This window comes from Wyeomyia smithii, chromosome 1 (genome assembly GCF_029784165.1).
Source record: "Wyeomyia smithii strain HCP4-BCI-WySm-NY-G18 chromosome 1, ASM2978416v1, whole genome shotgun sequence".
Lineage (NCBI taxonomy): Eukaryota > Metazoa > Arthropoda > Insecta > Diptera > Culicidae > Wyeomyia > Wyeomyia smithii.
Genome location: NC_073694.1, coordinates 17,844,846 through 17,865,117, shown reverse-complemented (window position 1 = coordinate 17,865,117; position 20,272 = coordinate 17,844,846). Strand labels below are relative to the sequence as shown.

The 20,272-nt window shown below is 37.2% G+C and overlaps 3 protein-coding genes across 3 annotated transcripts in view; 2 read left to right on the top strand and 1 right to left on the bottom strand.

Moving 5' to 3' along the window:
- The window catches only part of LOC129718649 (uncharacterized protein DDB_G0283357), a 272,216-nt gene that overhangs the window by 229,211 nt on the left and 22,733 nt on the right, over positions 1–20,272 (bottom strand). The gene's annotated exons all lie outside the window — the stretch shown is intronic.
- LOC129716604 (uncharacterized) lies at positions 967–4,477 on the top strand. The gene is made up of 3 exons (XM_055666439.1): positions 967–1,185; positions 4,148–4,293; positions 4,363–4,477. Exons 1-3 carry the CDS (start codon positions 1,108–1,110, stop codon positions 4,475–4,477), a joined length of 339 nt encoding a protein of 112 aa, XP_055522414.1. The 5' UTR covers positions 967–1,107.
- Positions 4,592–5,532, top strand: LOC129716602 (uncharacterized). Its single transcript, XM_055666438.1, has 4 exons — positions 4,592–4,767; positions 4,833–4,994; positions 5,050–5,295; positions 5,359–5,532. The coding sequence occupies exons 2-4, from the start codon at positions 4,947–4,949 to the stop codon at positions 5,530–5,532; spliced, it is 468 nt and encodes a 155-aa protein (XP_055522413.1). The 5' UTR covers positions 4,592–4,767; positions 4,833–4,946.

Sequence of the window (20,272 nt, the reverse complement as noted above, 5' to 3'; positions counted from 1 at the left end):
GCTCTCCAAACCTGCCAGTTTTCGTTTAAAGCAAACAGCTTCTCAAAACGTCTTGTTGTTGAGAGCTCTACCATTTTTGTTTGGTCATATTGTGCCAGAAAATTGTGAATACATGTGCATAATAGGACATCTGATCAATATAACTCGGATATTGGTGTCCTCAGTTGTTTCGGATCACATGCTAGCATCTCTCGAAGAACATATTCGATTATATGAAGAACTGTTCTATGCGAAGTTCAAACGACGAATTAATAAAAATCACCATCTCGATCATTGCGTACACTGTATCAAACAAAGTGGCAATATGATGCAATTCAACTGCTTGGTATTTGAACAAACGAATAAGCCCCTGAAGAATCAATCAGCGACATGCAGAAATTTCAAAAATATTTGCCTAAGCTTGGCAAAACGGCAAACATTTAAAAAGGTGACGGATATCCTAGACAATCCGTTTACTGATAAAATCTATTTCGGCCCAGGGAACATGGTGTCCTCGCAAAACTGTCGAAGCAAACAATTTCTAAATGACACGATTTATACATTCATTCCTAAAAGAGTAACCATAAATGGAATCGAATTCCGTCCTAACATTGTGGTTTGCATCAGAAACTTTCGCGATTAGTATTACCCATCCTACGGAGTCATCATTGAGATAGTCGTTGTAAAAAGCAAGATAAACTTTCTTCTTAAATTGTGCAACACTTCGTCGTACAATGATTTCCTTCAAGCATATGAAGTAACAGTTGACACTAATGAGCAACTGTTTGAGTCCGAAAATATTCATCTACACACAACTTTCGCCTTTTGGAGCCCTTTCGGATGCAGAAAGAAATATATTTCGAGAAGGAGTTATCATCAGGATTATTGAAGCTTTGTACTGCAAAATATGCTTATACAAAACTCAGCAACGAAATCACTTTTCTCTTTCTTTTCAAATTGACTTTTCCAGACGAACAAGAGATTACCGATATTGATACGTTCATGGAATTGGATAACAATGATTACACACGATTACAATTAACTACAAAAATGGTTAAAACCATTCAACGAATTCGAAGACAATGCTCAGATGACCTCATCGTTGAATAAAGGCTGGAAAACGAACCAATGAGTGAAGACGATAACATAACTGACAACATAAACACACCACCACAGAACAGCTATCGGTCCATCAGCCTTGATAAGGTAATTTATCTTATATACGGAAATTAGGGCTTATTTTTATCAGTTGCGATTTAATTCCATTTCATGCTATGTTATCAAAATATTTACATCCTTGAACAAATTTTAAACACTCTTTATCACATTGGTAGCGCGGACCGGAAACATGGTTTTAAATAGTTAACATGATACATATATCGAGCAAAACATGTTTCCGAATTGATGTTGGACTCTGTATTACTTGAGTTAAGTTTCATTAATGTAACAATCTGGATCACACGATCTCAAATCCCAGGTTGGAACTTGATTGTTCATCCAAAATCCTGTAAATAAATGGTCTTTGTTGAAACCATTGAAAAGTACGGACAGAGTAAACAAGTAGGGTAAATGACCCAATAGTGGAGGAGCTAAGCACGAGTTATGCATGTTTAGCCATGTTTTGGCTAAGAAAAACGAATCTAGCTGGTCCGTTTCATTATTTTCTGTTAAAATGGGTTCTATTTGAAAAATTTTGCACCCTCAAATTGACTTTGAACCCGCTTTGAGGGTTTAAATTAACTAAAATAAGTTGCACGCTTGTGTTCCAATAGTTGCGGTAGAGTTCCTATAGTTGTGAATGGGTGTTCCTGTATTTGCGTTATATAAAACATTCGTGTTTGCTTGGTTAAGTGAAGGTATTTGCCTCGCTTAAAGTGGTTTTTGATTGTTTTACTATTTATCATATTGTTTTTAATAGGTTGACAAGTCGGTTTGCAAGTAAATACAAAAATGCACAAAGTTAACTGAGAGACGGGTTTTGCGCCAATTTGGTCAGATGTTGGCAAAATTCAGTGAGGGTATGTAGGTTTTATTGAAATAAAACAAATTTTGCATACTTTTTATAAAATGTCTTTAGACTAACATTTGAAAAGGGCTGAAATTGGCTGAAGAGAAAGACCAATGGCGCTCATTTTGAAATATTCAGAAGAATTTTTTTTTCACAAATGGAGACTTCTCAACACTGGAAGTTAGAGTCTATTAACTCTGCTTCGTACCATGTTTGCGCTTACATTTTTGACGTTAGTGTTTACTAAAAGAGCGACTGAAGCTGGGAAAGGCTCGTTAAAAGAATTACAAGACCAAAAGCAGTGGGTAAGCATCGATTAAGAGGTCATAAATGCATAATACAGCATTTTAGGGGTGAGAGCGATAGCTTTTGTGGCCGATCATGTATGAAGTATCGGTAAATACACGGTGGCAGGGGAAGGTGGGGTTCAAAAATTGAATAGTAATAAGTTACATCATTTAGGTATGTCCCCTATTACCTGCTTGTCCCTAATATACACAAGTAGTCCCACATACATATGTTCTGATAAACGTAAATCAGAATTGCGAAACATACCGCAACTATAAGAGCATAGTGTATCCTGTGATCCAATAGTGGAGGAAGTAATTTATAAATAATATGATCACCTATTAACGAACTTCACCTGTGCAACAGTTTCCATAATAAACTGTTATCTGGGAAAATAAATATATGAGTAATAATCGTACTAAAACCACACACATATCTTAAAACAATCGTGGACAAAATAAGAAAATGGGTAGTGAGTGGTGCCTTCCGGGTAAGTTTCTGAAAAATACAGTATTCTTCAGTAATTTGGATATTTTCAGTATATATTGTTGTAGTAACACATGTACTTATGTTTAATCTATTATTTCTTCTACATGTAGCATAAGCAATTCGGTTCTAATTAGTTTAAACGATGAATTTAAAAGCGATGCCGCAACTATTGGTACTACCACAACTATTGGATCATCTACCCTAATACTTACTTTGCGTCGCAAGCGATTCTTATTTGGCTGAGTGCATTTAAGAACTAGAGAACAATACACAAACTCAACAACTCTGTTTTATTTTAAAGAATAAAATCATATCAATGATAGGGATCTAGGCCACGGAATATTTATCAACTGATTTCGTCAAATCAACACACGAACGTTTAGCTATTGCAAATTGACAATTACTAGGGATGGGCGATACTAGCATCGATACCAGCGGTATCGATACTAAGGGTCGCGGCATCGAGTATTTTGGCATCGATACTCACCGCGAGAAATGAGTACCGGTATCGATACTTTCTGAACGACGATATTTGAAAAAAAAAAAATTGTAGGTCTGATACCGATGCTATCGAAGCATCGATAATCGATACGATACTTCGATACCAGGTATTGAAGCTCATTGAAGTATCGCGATACCAAAGTATCGATTCTTCCGTAGGTATCGCCCATCCTTAACAATTACCAAAGAAAATAATGATAAGAAAATTGTCGATAATTATCGTTAATATCGATAATAACTTGAAATAATAATGTCGATAATAATCGATACACCCTAGATGGAACAAAGCATACGAATAAATTCTTGCACATGCAGAAGATTATTAATAGACGTTATCTTAACTGACCTACTTGCCCCCCCCACCCCCCAACCCGAATACCAGGTTACTTACATATTTTTCACTACTAAACAAATATATACCTACTTTAGCCATACCTGTATATGACTTTTTGGAAGTCTATGATGTAACTGACATGAGAAACAGAGTATAAATACCATACATGCTTTTGTTTGGTGTTGTTTAGTAACTACTGTTAGAAAGTGATAAACTCCTACAATAAACAGGAGAACTTTTGGATTTTGTGTATGAATAGGAACGTTTTAATGTGTACCCATGTTTTTATGATCCAGTGAAATTTGTAAAATGAGCGAGGCAGAAAAACGATCGATTTTGTTGAAAAAAAAAAAAAACAACAAACGCTTCCACAAATGAAATTCCCCACACCAGCTGATTATCGAGTTACTTTTAATTGCTGGTTAGTACAGTTGATTTATTGATTCGTGACAATCAGTTAATATTCGATGTTATTATTGCTCACGCGTTTACTCCAGCGGTTATCTTTTTACATCCCTTGTGACATTATTAATATTTCTGTTTCATAGGTAATTGACATCAACACAGTTTTCTCTCAAACCCCAACTGGTAGAAATATAAAGGAGCTGTTACTAGAAGGTAAAAAACCTGACGGAAAAATGCTTTCGCAGATAACTCATGTTTTGTGTGATTGTTTATTGGCCGTATATGGAGAGTAAGTCAACTAAATATTTTAAAATATATTTTGAGTCATGACTCATACAAACATTGTTTTGCATTGTAGGAGACCCTCAACGGATCATAAGGAAATGATAGCAAAATCTCTTGTCAAAACGTATCCTATCTTAGGCTCGACTGTTTCCGAACAACCCTATATACGTGAAGTTATTTTTATTTAATGTTTCACCTTACTTCTTGAGTTCAACAGCTACCGTCAAATTTCAAGCATGCAAGTTGTACTCCAACATTCTGTTTTGGGTTTTTACTCCTGTTTTCTTAGGCGTTGTGGTTTCATAGACACGGTCGTGGCAGCGGTCGGCACGCAGGCAAAATTCATTATAGAATGGAGCGTCTAGCCAAGCTGTCTTCCACAAGAGTTTTTCATCGTCATCGTAACAAGGATGGTCTGCAAGAGTTGTATGAAATTGAACATCTCGATGAAGATGTTGAAGTCAACATAGATGATCTGGTATGAATTATAATATGATTTCACTATTAGGACATTTTATCATTTTCATTACTTTAAATCTGTAGGTTAAGGAACTGAAATTTTCTGTTCCAACCGATCAAACGAAAGGTTATATTATAAGTCTATAGAGACGTACTACAAAATTTCGACAGGATTTGCGTAAAGAAGGAACACTTTTGATGTTCATGACTGATTTCCCGGTAGCTTCAGCTTTTTGTGGTTTATTGGTATGAATATAATTTTTGCGATCAGCAACATTAGTTTATTGTATATGTATTTCAGATTTCCGAAGATTATAAGTTGATGAAACCTGGAGCGTCTGCGTTCGTAGAAACTTGGGACAGTTTGCAATTACGAGTACTGGAGCGTCAACACGAGATGTTTCGTTACATTAAAAACAACTTCATCAGAGCGGTAGCCATAATACGGGTAAAAAACCCAACCCGTGGATCTAAACGTTTGCGGGATCAGAATGAAGAGGACTTTTTAAAGACTAATCCCCTTCATGGTGTGGTTCAATGGATCGAAGTAAGCTATATATTTGTTAGGTGCAGTTATTTATTTGATTTACTCGTCTGTTTTCTTTTTTAGGATGGACAAACATTGCCTGTTCCAGAAATTCCACAAGTTATCATCGTTGGGCCAGAATTCCACGATGGTCTGGAAAGATATTGCAATTCCGACAGGAGCAGACATTTTGACTGCTTTCGATATTCTGTGCAAAGCATTCACCGTCTTCAACGTGAAATGTGCGGCTTCGGATAAACTTTTTTATAGTTTTTTTGCTGCTGCATGCTATAAGGTTGAGCATTTGAGCACAACTGCAGCTAAGTTCATCAACCTTTTTAGAATACCTCTGAGTTGATTGTTTTAATGATAAGCATAAAATATAATTTTCATGTTAAAAAATAAATGTTAAATAAAAAAGGAAATTTCATTCAGCTTTTTATTCGAAAGAAAAAAAAAACTGAAATCTCGGCAAATTGTTTGCCGATATCGGCGAGCATTCGCCGAACAACCAGCTCCTACTATGCCGAATTATTCAGCTTAATGTAAGGATTGCCGAGTGATCGTTAAACTGTATTACTGACGGTCAGCTTTTTTTGCCGAGAGGAAGGTTAAATTTGAGCCGAGATGTTCGGCATAAAATGAAGTTTGTCAAATCTGGGTCTACCGAAATTTTCGGCAAAAATAAATTAAACCGAGATGGCTGCCGAGCAGCCAGCTGTCCAAATCTCGGCATGCATTTTGCTGAGATTCGGCGACAAAAATTAAGTGTGCAAGTTATGACTTTTAACTGAAGAAGCAGTTCAATAGTTTTCAGTTACCGAATCGATGGACATGCCCTTAAGAGAATAGAGCAAGTCAACGACCTTGGTGTTCTACTTGATACTAAGCTCACCTTCAATCAGCATCGCTCGTCTGTTATCTCGAAAGCTTCACGTCAACTTGGATTTATCACAAAAATTGCTCCAGATTTTAAAAATCCGCACTGCCTTGAAACACTTTATTGATCATCGGTACGGTATCTAATCGAGAATGCTTCTTTAATTTAATGCCCTCATTAGCTAGTGTGGAAAGATTTCTACGATTTGCGCTAACATTGGCGATATCCCGTAAATGTTCCGCCGTATCCCGATCGCTGTCGTCTATTCGGCCTGGAGACTCTAGAACAACGACGAAAAATTCACCAGGCTGTGTTTATCGCCAAGACAATTAACAACGAAATCGACTCCCTGAGATCGCTGTCTCTTTTGAACTCTCGGGCTTCACAACGAACTCTTCACTCTACTAAATTGCTGCAGTGAAACTTCCATCGTACTACATTTGGGTGCAACGAACCTTTGACAGCATGTATTCGCACCTTTTCTGTTGTGGAAAACGCATCCGAATTTGGAGAACCATCACTTATGTTTAAACGAAGACCAAATAATACGTCGCTTTTATGATATTGACCGCTCAACATTCAATCAGACTTTTATCAGATGCATTAATTCTAGAGAAACATTTCAAAAGGTCCTATCTGCTTTGATCGATTTTTTTATCGATCACTTTCATTCAATCACCACAACATATTAAACACCTTTTACGACACGTTGCGAAAGTTGATAGCGAAGGGATCACTCTAACCTTCTGAACGAAGATTCCACTTGGAAGAGTTACTAAAGCTGAACCATTACCAAAATGAAAAGACGCTCCGGAAAAACGATAAAAGCAGAAAGGACCTTTTGAAATGTTTATCTAGAATTCAAATAAATGAATGGTTATCCAACAGGTATCTCCACAGTCGCAGTAAAATAAATTGCACTATGCTCTTTCTTGGATATTGAAGGTGCTTTCGATAACACGACCTATTCTTCTCGTTGGATGCGATGAAGAAGAGGACGTTCAACACACATAGTCAACTGGATTTATACCATGCTTGTTGTAATAATCTTTCCGGAGCTGGGGAGAACATTCATAACTGTGAGAGCTACGAAAGGATGCTCTCAAGGTGGAGTACTTTCGCCACTGCTGTGCTGTTGTAATTCTGTTCGATTCCCACATCTTTCCATATATAGTTTTTTGTTTATTTTTGAAGGATTATTTCTGAATATTTTACATGGTTTAGTTCAGCACCGCATTCAGAGCCAATTATTTGCCTTAACTTTTAGATAAACCGCTTTAAAATACACACGAAAAAAATTCTAGATATCTTATCAGGGGGTGAGATATTGGCATTTTTACATTTCATGGGAAACTTACCATTTTACAATGCTTGCCAAGTGGTGTTTCATTTTACCGTTTTTGTTTATAAAGCTTCATAGTGATTTTTTCGAAGTCCGTCTAAAAATTAATTCGGGCACTAGAGGGTTAAAGCCATTCGTATGTTTGGAGAAGTTTTATACTGTATTTAAATATGTATCTTTCAATGTAGAAAGATGGGTGATCAATTCACCAAGTGAGTAGAACTTTATATTCAGATTGAGATTAACGCAAGATGTCTTCGACAAAATTTTAGGTTATCTTAAAACAAACTTCGCCGAAGACATCATGTCTCTATCTCCTACATATAACGAGCAACATTAAGTTTCCTAAAAATCACAATTTTCGTTCTAACTTTTTTCCCAGATTTTTCCGAATTTTTAAACCTTCTATCAGCCATTGAAACGCTTAGTTTCCCATCACTTATAAAAATGCCAATATCTCAGCCCTCCGATAAGATATCAAGAAACTTTTTTCATATAAATTTTCGCCATAAATTCCACTTTGAAGTAAAATTTTAGTTCCTGACCAATTTTTTTAAGTGTTTTGGAGGGTATAATCCGAAAATTATGGCCAATGTTTAATTATTTGCGGTATTTAATGGGCTCTGTGAGTCAAATAACTGAATGCTATGCTTAACTAGACCATGCAGAATATTCAAAAATAACCCTGCAAAAATAATTAAAATATGGAACAATGTAGGAATCAAACAGAATTGCAGAAAAAAGAGTAGTTTTATAGCATTTATCCCAATCATTTTTGCGAAAAATAGTTAAAAGAGATAAGCATGTGAATGATGAGAAGCACTTACCCTGTTCCATCAAATTTAAAACTGATGCCAAATGATCTTCACTGAATATCGAAGCTCCGTTCAAAATTTTAGTTATCCACTATTGGCATTTGCGATTCGTGGAAAGTGAAACATCTTTCCGCTTTGGAGAAACGAAGTTATCGTTTAACTTATCGGATACCTACTCGTATTAACCACGGTCATATCTTTCAGTTGCGGACCATCCACATTCCACGTAGACAGATTTTTAACGATTTTGACCCCACCCCCTCCCCCTCCGTGGACAACCGGTCATATAAATTTAAAAATTTTTGTATAGACCGTGGACGTTACACAACCACACCTAAGACTAACATTTCTCAGTTATGAGTTGGATCGGAGCGGTTCACGTACATTTTTTGGCTAACAGGAGCTTCCTCAGAGAAAATGAGAAAATCGTTGAAAACTTTTTTTATTTGCTCGCTTTTACCAACACGTGACCTCTTTGCAGTCGCCTCTTCTGACTGCTTACTATGATCGCTTTTGTTTGATCATTCAGAAAAAAAATCAGCATTTAGTTTTTCTGCTTCTAATATGAACCAATAAAAAAAATTTAATCCGACGCTATCATAAACTCTTTTTTTTAAGACATTTCTGCGAACATTTCAGGCATTCTTATTTATAAGTGATTTTGATATGTCATTTTTAAAATGCTGTTGAATATATGCGAGGTTTCGAACCTTCGTATATTTGATACAATCCACCCAGAATGAGCTCAAAGCAGCAACAAAACCCTGGTATAAATAACTCAAGCATCAGCAATAAAGTCGAATACTCGAACGATTATTTAATAAACTGATTCCCAGTCGACGGAGGGACACTCGAGCCAAAAATAAACAAAGCTTGCCGAAAATAGTTTACCCCACTTAGGTTCTACAACAGCAATCCAAGCAAGCCAGGGGAAAAAATAGAAAAAAAAGGTACACAGCCAAATAACAACACAACGAGTGCAAAACGCAGCCAATCAACTTTTATCGCACCGTTCGCCATTCGATCAATCAAGCGAAAATTTATCGAAAACCGTCTGCGTCCCCCCGAGGGGGTGCTAAACCACCGTTACTGCCGATCGCGTGGCCACCCACACACGCACCCGGCTTGCGGAGGCTGATTCGCCATTGTCATGACCCGTCGTTTTCGTACGTTATTACAGGTTTCCGCTTATTCCGTGGATTTTATTCTATGTAATATTTTCCAGGTCACCTGCCGCAACCTCTCAAACAGGCGGAAATTGAAGGGGCGATTAGTAATGCATTAGGACTGAAATTTATAAGCACCAATTTTTTTTTGCTTTCGATTTTGACAAATTATTCACGCATGTTATCATGGTTTGATGGCGGGGCAAATTGAAGGGGATTAGTGAGAGCAAAAATAATGTGTGCCCATTTACGTGATGGGGCGCAGTACTGCGGTTCAATTTCCGCTCGATTCCGGTCCCATTGCTGATTGCCGTGAGTAGGATTAATGTTGGCGAAAACTTTGGTAGCATGTTTCGTTGGGATATGTAAAACAGATAGAGAGTAATGCGGGGCAAAGGTTTGTTTTCGCAAAGTGAAAAAAATCTGTTACTATTGTAGTGGAATGCGTCAAAATGATACAGTGTTGCCAGATTTTTTGCTCGCTTCGATAAACCAATAGGAGCTTTTGTCACGCACTACTTCTTACGTCATATCTTTCTTTTTATTAGGTTTTTCTTGAGGTCGAGTGCGAGAAAGAAAGAAAAAACTACCCACGACTCGGTCGTTAAGGGAAACATTCTATTTCTTCACATATGCAGCTATGTGAAGTCACACTCGTACGGCAGCTAGCTCTTTTGCGTTTTTGTGACTTTTCCCCCAGTCTAGTAGGTCATGATAATGAAGCACATCCTCGGGAATATAAAGTTCGCTGATTTCATGCCAGTCTTTGCTTCCCACGGTATGTGCAGAAAACCGAAAAAAATAAAGGAAATAAAAAGAATCTCACTCGGGGGAGAAGACAGAAGTGCAAAAGAATCTTGTGTTGGAATATTTTAGCAGCAACGTTGTACTTAAACTTAGTTTCCAAGCGGATGCAACTTAAAGCAATAGCGATGAATCGTAATAAAACCACCTTTATTGGCCCATAACCACATCAACACATGCCTTCTAGACGGAATGTATGCCTACTTTAACGTAGCTACCAGTGGGCTTTGTTTTGTCGCCGCTGTTTTCACGATGAATCATCGATCCACACTGGCTTTTCCGGAACTTGGCTCGAGGGGGGGTGAACAAAAATAGACCTGTCGACGTTGTCCAGCATGTCGAATGTAGGCTAGACCACTGCAGGACCGGTGCTGGCTATTTTTGCGGCGACTGCTGCTCGATTACGCAATGTGAATGACATTGTGGTTTCTAACTTTTTTTTGGGTGCCTTTCTGTCGATTGTCTATTATTGCTGAATTTTGTGCTCGTGGTGTTAGGTTAGCTACCCACTGCCTGACTGCCTGCCTGGGGATGAAAATATACGAAACACAGAGCAAGTGACTGTCCAGTTTCGGTTTATTTTCCATTTCGGCTTTTTGAAGAGTGGTAGGATGGGTTCGGTTATCATTTTTAAACCCAGATTAAATGACCGTTAAGCTTAGATGCGAAAAAATAAATGAAACAAATCGTTGGATTAGAGCGAGAATTTCAATTTCACGCTTTCATGGTTCGATAAATTTCGGTAAATGGATGACTCGCAGTTTAACCGCGTTTGAAAAGGTTATCATCGTAAAATCGCCAATTTATCAACGTTATCACGACATCTACATTTGACAATGGCAAGCTTCGTTCGTTTGATTGATGTCGGAAGAAGACGGACGGCTCGCATCTCTGGATTTTTTTAATGAAGTCGGTTGTGTTCTTTACAAACCTAATCGTCAGAAAAAGCGATTTTTTGTGAATCCAAGAGATTATTTCTATTTATGGCATTTTTCGAGAGGTTCAAATTGTACAACGAATAGCGAAATGTTTAACACGATCTTTCATTTCTCCGAAAAAAGAGTAAATTGTAGAATGACATATGATTGCATGAAGCGATTTATTGATTCAATAAATCAACCGCTTCGCGGAATCGCGATACAATTGAATGCCGCGAAAAGCGAATCAAATAGTGATTAAATTTATCACCGCACACAAGCGGGTGAAAATTAATTAACATCCAATTGAATTAATTCCTGTTTTATTGGTGAGCAGCAGCAGAAAAAAAGCTTCCACTGTTGTGTCCCACAGCCTGGCGTCATGTGAAGCTGCACTCGAGGAAGGCGCGCAACAAAATGGAATTGTTTGTAGGCACAGTTAATGCCCAGAGAGAGTGTAATTGTTTCCAATTAATTTTCCACAGTAAGCAGCGGACCAGACGCCGAAGAATGTAAGCTTGCAAGCTCGGCAGTCGAACGGTACGGCGGCACTACAGGTAGAATCTCAGCCGGTTCATGAATAATTAATTTTCTATGTAGTTCCCAGCGTCAGTATAGTCAGTGTTTTACAAGTCTGGTGGAGTGAAAAATCATGAAATTTTAGTCCAACATGCTAATACCACTGGAAAGTAACTTGTTTGTAATAGTTTGAATTGCTTCTCAGAGTTTAAACTCATACTTGACAGTTCAAACTGCTTTCCAAAATACACTTCGCCAGACTATTAACACAGGTGACTATAAGAGTCAGCGGTGATAGCCGTGTCGTGGAAATTACGGTAACAGGTTGAATGCTGGCAGGATTGAGTTACAACCGTGCTGCGTACCAATTAGTTCTTCGGTAGTTGCTTTGTTTCGAGCAAAATTTAGTTCCGAAAGTTGCCTACATAAAGTTGACCATTTGGGACGCAGCTTCCACGCCGTAATATTTTTGTATGATAGATAGATATCATGGAGTAGAAAAGTTGGGCAACAATAACTGACGACAAGCTAATTGGGGCGGATGTTATTTGCTGACTGCTGTCAGTCAAATTGGTTTCCGTGGTTTGAATGCTGACCTACGACGGACACAACCGGATGTGATTCGGTTGTTTGTCTCAATTATTAATACTAGTATTGTTGAAAAAATAGTCGCGGGTGTCGCCAGAAATTAACCAGATTTATTAACTGCCTGCTGGTAACAGGGGATGTTACAAAATCCTACGGATATAATTCATTGAATAGAAGTAGTTGGGGAATTGTTGAAGTATCTTACTTTTAGTAATTTCGCTGTTCTTCAACAGATTTGTTTGCTTACGATCTGCTTTGATTCTTCTCGATTAAGACTCTAGGGTTAGATAGATTTTAATTTTATAGTAGAAATTTAATTAGAAACTTTTCACATTCCTTACCCTTTGGTAAGTATTTGCCAAAAATTTTAAGTCTCAACTAGTCGTAGATGTGGCTATGAGAGTACTCATTATTGCACGTGTTTGTAGAATTAACTAATTAGGATTGGACTCACCGTATGCTGATTTTAGCGTTGATGCAGATCAACTAGGTGGGTAAAATATTATCAATTAGCTAGGTTAAGTGTTAGATTTAAACAATCGATAATTTTAAGTATTAAATTTAAGTTATGCACTAATTTAATGATAAGTATAGAGTGGGTAGACTGCATGTTAGACTTCTCCTTTTCCTTTAATTTTCGCAAGTCAGAAGCGATGACAGATTCCGGTGGTAATGCAGGCTATTTGGCATGTATGACAGACGTCATGAGTATCGATAAAGATGTTCGATGATTTGGGGTTTGCCGAAGTCGACGGGCGTGCTTACAAGTATGTTTCGGTTGTAACACGTTTTAGGTCACAGCTTTTAACTTGGTACTCGGTATTTGGTTTCATAAACTTCTTATCCGCAAGATGTCCAAGTGGAAATAAGAATCAGATGTTGGTGATGTTCAGTAATTTAATTGTGATTATCTTTCTTTTTGTGAATTTCATAAGAGTAGATCTAAACCATCATTTTTTTATTGCTCGTACGGGCGGAAACTAAATTTATGAATTTTTAATAACAAAAATAGAAATTCAATGCTGACTTGATTGAAAATTAATTTTACTTGAAAATTTTGTTCGATATGTTTGCGTCTCGCTCTCTCTCTCTCTCTCTCTCTCTCTCAGTAATTTAATTGTGATTATCTTTCTTTTTGTGAATTTCATAAGAGTAGATCTAAACCATCATTTTTTTATTGCTCGTACGGGCGGAAACTAAATTTATGAATTTTTAATAACAAAAATAGAAATTCAATGCTGACTTGATTGAAAATTAATTTTACTTGAAAATTTTGTTCGATATGTTTGCGTCTCGCTCTCTCTCTCTCTCTCTCTCTCTCTCTCTCTCTCTCAAACTGTTGCCATCATACTAACTCATTTACACTGGAAAAATATTATACAAAAAATAAATGCAGAAAATGATACAACTTTACTCTAACAATTAACTTGAATTCGCTTCGGTTAACTCTCGTTTCACCGGACGATTCGATTGAATGAAATTATCCTGGAAATGATTCAACAGAACAGAAGCTCAATTAGTGTAAAACGTCACGAAAAAAACGCTTTCCCCGTAGGTCAAAACGATTTACTGAAGAGAATTTTTAATTGAAAAAAAAAACCTCAAGAATGCTAAACTTCACCAACCTCCCGGGCTGACGAGTTCAGAACGAAATGGAAGTAAAACAAAGTCCTGTAACCACACACACAATGAACGACGTTTTTCCTCCATTCTCCGTCAACAACCACGAACCACGAAGCAACTTGAAACCGCTGTCGCCGGGAGCAGGAAGCACTGGTCCGAAGAAAACGATTCTGATGGATGGGTTTTCTTCACGTGACACGACCCCAAAAGAGGCCGCCTCGCCAGTCACTTTTACCGCAACGTCCATCGTCTCTTTGTGGTCAAACCGATAGCCAATTTCGACGTGGTGACGAACCGAAGCTACGTTTAAAGTAGCTTAACGCTTTTTTCTGTGATTGTGAATGAGCACAAAATACCGGTCGTTTCCCTCATAACATAGCCCAGTCACAGTAGGCAAGCAGTGCAAAGTCGACATCGGGCCATTGTCCGATTAGAAAATAACCTCGAGCCACGATACTAGACATGATGGATGATTCGACAGGAAATGAGTTTCCTGGGACTTCATTTTACAACTCTACGCGAATAATAGAGGTAGAGGTACGATAATATCACTATACCGATAAGAAAAAGAAAGATTCTCTTCGGCAAAGGGCAACCACCGCTTCTGGTCCAATCTTCAACATCCTTCTGTAATCGATTGGTGCGAGTGGCCAGACCAGGGCGGCGGGATGGTAAAACCGTAATTGATTTTACCCGGCGTCGCAAGCCGGTAACTAGGAAACTTAGGGAGTGCCTGTGCTGATGTGAGTAAATCCAATTAAAAGCGATTCAGTACCATAAGAACAGCGTATCTCTCACCTCTGTGGTGAAGCGATGCTGGCCTACTTCGATTCAATAGGTTTTTTTTAATCGCTTTGAAAAATTTGCCTTTTGATTTGATAGTTTGATTTTCTGACCTTATCAGAGTCCTGATTGAGCAATTCCGAGCTTTCGATTTGCGATTTTAGACACTGTAACTATCGAATAGAAACTTTTAGTCGACTTTCAATTCTCAGCTTGCTACTGTTGACGTTTGATGTTCGACATTAGCTAATGAGCATTGCACTGTGACGTCACAAAAAAAGAAAAAGAAAGATATTTGACAGTTGTGCCCTTCCACAAAAAACGGGCTACTAATTTTATCGACTATTTTTAATTTGGCTAAAACTTAGCATAGTTTCTATGGGGGAAGGATGCCATTTTGTGCTATTGGTTTAACTTTTGAAACACGATTAATTTTGAGAAGCTATTTAAAATCGCTATTTTGGAAAGATATTGACGATTACAAGTATTTTTAGAGCTTAAACCGTTTGTTTGATCGGTGTGATCTTCGTGAGTCTTCGGTAAAGTTGCAGATGATAATTTCGTTTTTTGAGAAAGAAAAAAAATACTTTCTAAAAGAATTTTTTTTGTGATAAAAAGTTAAAAGAAAAATTGAAAATTAATTATCTGAAAAAGCTCACTTTCCAAAACATAACCTAAACATTGAGAACTGTCCAACCATGGGGTAATCAAGAGAAAAGCTATAAAAAAAAATTTGTTTGTTTCTATTTTTTTTAAAGGGCATATTTATATTTTTATAGTCAAAACGGTTTGTTCGACAAGCATTAGTGTCTTTGGCAAAGTTGAAAATAATAATTTTATCCTTCCAGAAAAAATATACCCTGAATCAATTATTTCCACGCTGTCAAAAATTCAGGTTATAACTTTGTAAATCTAATCACAGAACTAGTCACCACTGATATAACTGATCAGTTATATGTCAAATACTAATTATCACGCGCTTCTTCATTCACTGCGCTTATAGAAAATACCAATTACCACGCGCCTCCTCCATCCGCTAGGCTTATGACCGTGTGATAATTTTTATTGATTAAACCAATTGTGTTGGTAAAGAAAAGCTTTTCGTTAACCGAAAAAGCAAATCAAACATTTTTACAACCAAAATGCTGAAAATAACTGGACCTTAAATTCATTACCATTTAATCACGCAAAAAAAATGAATCACACTACACTAGGTCATAATTGCTGGGATTCCTCGAAAAAATTTCCACGAATTCTCCACGATAATAACTGCACTACGCTTTAATTCAGCGTCGAATGGGGGGCTTGCCTTATCTTCTGGCCATCTGGACAGGTTGGACGAAAATTACCGCTCGATGCATACTTTCGTTCCCGCGAGCAGCACGATAAACGCCGCTGGAGGATAGAGGAGGAAAAGCTAAAAGCCTTTTTGCCTTTCTCCTAGAAAGGTATAGCAATCACTGGAAAAACCAAAAGTATAAAAGTGGTCCCAATGGCCGAATGTCATATACCACTCGACCCCTTTCGACGAACTGAGCATTTTCTGTATGTATGTATGTATGTGTATATGTGTGTGTGTGTGTGTGTATGTATGTGCAACTTTTTTTTCTCACTCACTTTTCTCAGAGATGGCTGGACCGATTTTCATAAAATTAATTGTAAATGAAAGGTCTAGTTGCGCCATAGGTTGCTATTGAATTTCATTGTTATCGGATTTTTAGTTTAGAGGTTATGTATCAAAATGTAAAAATCACGAAACATCAATATCTCAGAAACCACACAACCGATTTTAATAAAATTGGTATCAAATAATCGGGCTGTCTCCAGAACTCTTAACTTTTGAATTTCGTAATGATTGAACATGTGGTTCAAAAGTTATGTAAAGAAAAGTTATCCTGAGGTTGTTTAAACTCACTCATTTTTCTCAGAGATGGCTGAACCGATTTTCACAAAATTAGTGTCAAATGAAAGGTCCAGTTGCCCCATAGGTTGCTATCGAATTTCATTGCAATCGGATTGTAACTTTGTCCGTTGTTCATGAAAATGTGAAATCACATAATGAAAGTAAACATATTGACTTCCTCCTTACGATCACTGGCTAATTAAAAGGTAGAAAAGTGATCCAAATGGCCGAATGTCATATACTTCTCGACTCAGTTAGACGAATCAAGCATTTTCTGCATATAAGCATAAATAGGTGTATATGTTTGTGTGTGGGTGTGTACGTGTGTATGTGCACCTTTTTTCGCACTCACTATTCTCAGAGATGGTCTGACCGAACAGATTTCAATGAAAGTAATTGCAAATGAAAGGTCTAGTTGCCCTATAAGACCCATTGAATTTTATTGTAATCTGATTTCTAGTTTAGAGGTTATGTATCAAAGTGTAAAAATCACGAAACATCAATATCTCAGAAACCACACATCTGATTTGATTAAAATTAGTTTCAAATGAACGGGCTACCTTAAAAACCCTTAACTTTCGAATTTTATGAAGATTGAACATGTGGTTCAGAAGTTATGGAAAGAAACGTGTTCTAGAGACTATTTAATCTCACTCATGTTTCTCAGAGATGGCTGGCCCGATTTTTATAAAATTAGTGTCATATGAAAGGTCTTGTTGTCCCATAAGACCCTAATGATTTTTTTTACAAACGGATTATTACTTTGCCTGTTATGTTTAAAAATGTGAAATCCAGCTATGAAAAGAAACATATTCTAAGACAACTTACTTGGACTCACTCATATTTCTCAGAGCCCTATTGAATTTTGCAGTAATCGGACTGTAACTTCGTCTGTAATGTATCGAAATGTGAAAATCACGAAACTTCATTATCTTGGAAACTACACAACCGATTTGAACAATATTGATATCAGATGAACGGGCTAGTTAAGGGTTAACTGATGAATTATGATTGAACACGTGGTTTCAAAGTTTGGCTGCCCCATACGTTACCTTTTCATTTGATTGTAATCAAACTTAAGCAAGCGTTATGTTTTAATTTGTAAAACAACGAAAGTCTATTATCTCAAGTATTACACGATTTATTTGAACATAACTAGTGTCATACAAATGAGTCATCTCTCAAACTTACAAATAACAAACTTCATAACAATTTGATATGCTGTTGAAAAGTTTTAGAAAGAAAAGAAATTCAAAGACTATTCAACACTTTACCTGCTTCGATCAATATATATGGCCTCAACATGATTTAAATGTGGTATCGTACTATCTGAACGTTCCCGGCATCGCTCGTGATTAAATTGTTCGAAATTAAGAGTCATTGCTTTTATTTCGCTATTTCTTAAGTACTAACATTACGTCAAATTTCATATTTTATACTTCTATTACAACATCATTATTTTAGAACCCAAAAAGTGGATAAACATTTATTGGATTTAAGCATTCATGTAAATCTATTTTTACAAATAATAAGTTTGAATGAGAAAGGCTGAGTCTGACCGCTAGGTGGATTAATTTAGGTTTTTTACCATATCAATGCCAAGCTTTCCCCCTGTTTTTTTTTGGATAGTATACACACGAGACTAAAAGCTATGATTAATCGTTTAATCAACCTTCCTCGGAGTGAGCAAACAAAGCCACAAACCCGGCGGACTCTCGCGGGAGCATAAAAACGACGCACAATCTGCGCCCCTGATAGCGGTGGGCCGCTTATCTCCGCCGGCGATGGTTGTGCAATTTTATGTCGTTTTAGAGGCGAAAATCGGTTGTCTGCTTTTTTTCTCTACGCGGCTTAGTGGTTCTACTATAACAGGCACTTTTTTACTGCTCGGTGTTGGGAAACGGAACAGATTGAGCTTTGTAGTACAAACAAAGAAAAAAAACTTTCTCGCCAACCCATCCCTGGAGGGGAAGACGATAAACCCGTGTGATCCGTGGCGGAACCGACGACGGCCAGCGAATGGATTTTCCTAGTAATGCGGCTTAGTGCGAAGTTATTAAGTCATTATCATACACTTCGTGACGGTGTTTGGCTGTCGTTTATCGTCCGATTCTCGAGGGGTTGTCACTTTTGCGGTTCACTTGCCATAATACTTAGCACACTTAGTTTGTTGTAGGTACGTCTGTTCCGAAAAAGTTACACAGTTTTTAACGAGGGTTCAGGTTATTTTGTGTGTTGAATACCTTCGATAAACGATTCCGTAAAAATGCAATACTATCAAAACCCCAAATACTGAAACTAGGTTATCGTAATTGACATTTCTATAATACGAATTTTTATCACATACAACTTATAATTAGGTCTTGCCCATAGCTTTGAGTTTGGTTTATGACAGTAATAAAAAAAATACATTCAACGATTGCAGTCCATAAAAGCCACCCCAACCGAGTGGAAGTAACAGCAGAAGAGCCATTAATGTGCGCTGCAAACGATGGATGGCCTTCACCTCCAACTGCAATTCAGTTTTAGTGCACTTTGACGTGTTTTCGCTGTGGAACTTGCACCGGGGAACCTTTCAGCAAAATTTACAATTATCGATAGCCACTAAAATTCCCTTTTCCTTTATTATAGTTTTTGCAAGAGTCATGCTGACAGTCTGTCTTTGCGGCCAATGAACACGTTATTAAACAAGGCCAATGAATCGTGGGCCCCATTATACTGATATAAATTGAGTGTCGTTCTCTTTCTGGCCTGGGATTTGTTTGTGAAAAATGTGAAGCAAATTCGAAACTCTAGTTTGCATAGCATGTCGAGCAATTAATTATGAAATGAAACCTTTTCGCTGAGTGTAATTGAATGGAGCTCTAGGACTGTCGATATTCTACAGCGGCGAATCATTAAAGATAACGTCGATCGATTTTTCGTATACAAATTATGATTATGCGTTCGGGCGATTGCACATCTCTTGGGGTGGAGACGTGAACTCGTTTATTGGCCCCAGGCTATCTTTAGAGAAAGTTGATTATCAATTAAGTTTCATTTTTTTCCCAATTACTGTTTCTGTTAATTCTCTTATATATTTTTAAATTTTCTATCTAGGTATCTATATAAAATACAAGTGTTGTATGTTTGTTCCAGTATAACTCTTGAGCGCCTGAACCGATTTCCACCAAACTTGGCTGACGAGTTCCTTCTGCAAAGGAGATGTTCATACATAAAGTAATTTAAGTTGCGAAAAGCTGATCAAAATCTTTAAATAATTTACAATAATAATATTTCCAGAGGTGACATGACGCCTCAAACCGAAAATTGGTATCTGATGCCACTTTGGAACCCAAGAATACTTTTTTGAGAAAAAGTTCTTACCTAAAGGGAGTCTGGTATCACAAAATTAATCACCTATCGATGATTTTTGGCTGTTTTAAAAACAAAATCTTAGGCAAGATATGTTGCTATTTGCAGCGATTTTTAGATTTTCGTGCAAATATTTTAAGAAAATCATTCAGAAAGGTCCAATCTGCTGTAATCAATTGTTTTCGACTTATAAACACGTTTCATGAAATACTTTTCGTGTACCTTTATAGGAGTCCAATCCAGCGTTTTGAATGCGGAATACTTGCTGACGCTAAATTATAACAGAATGAATGAATAAAACTTT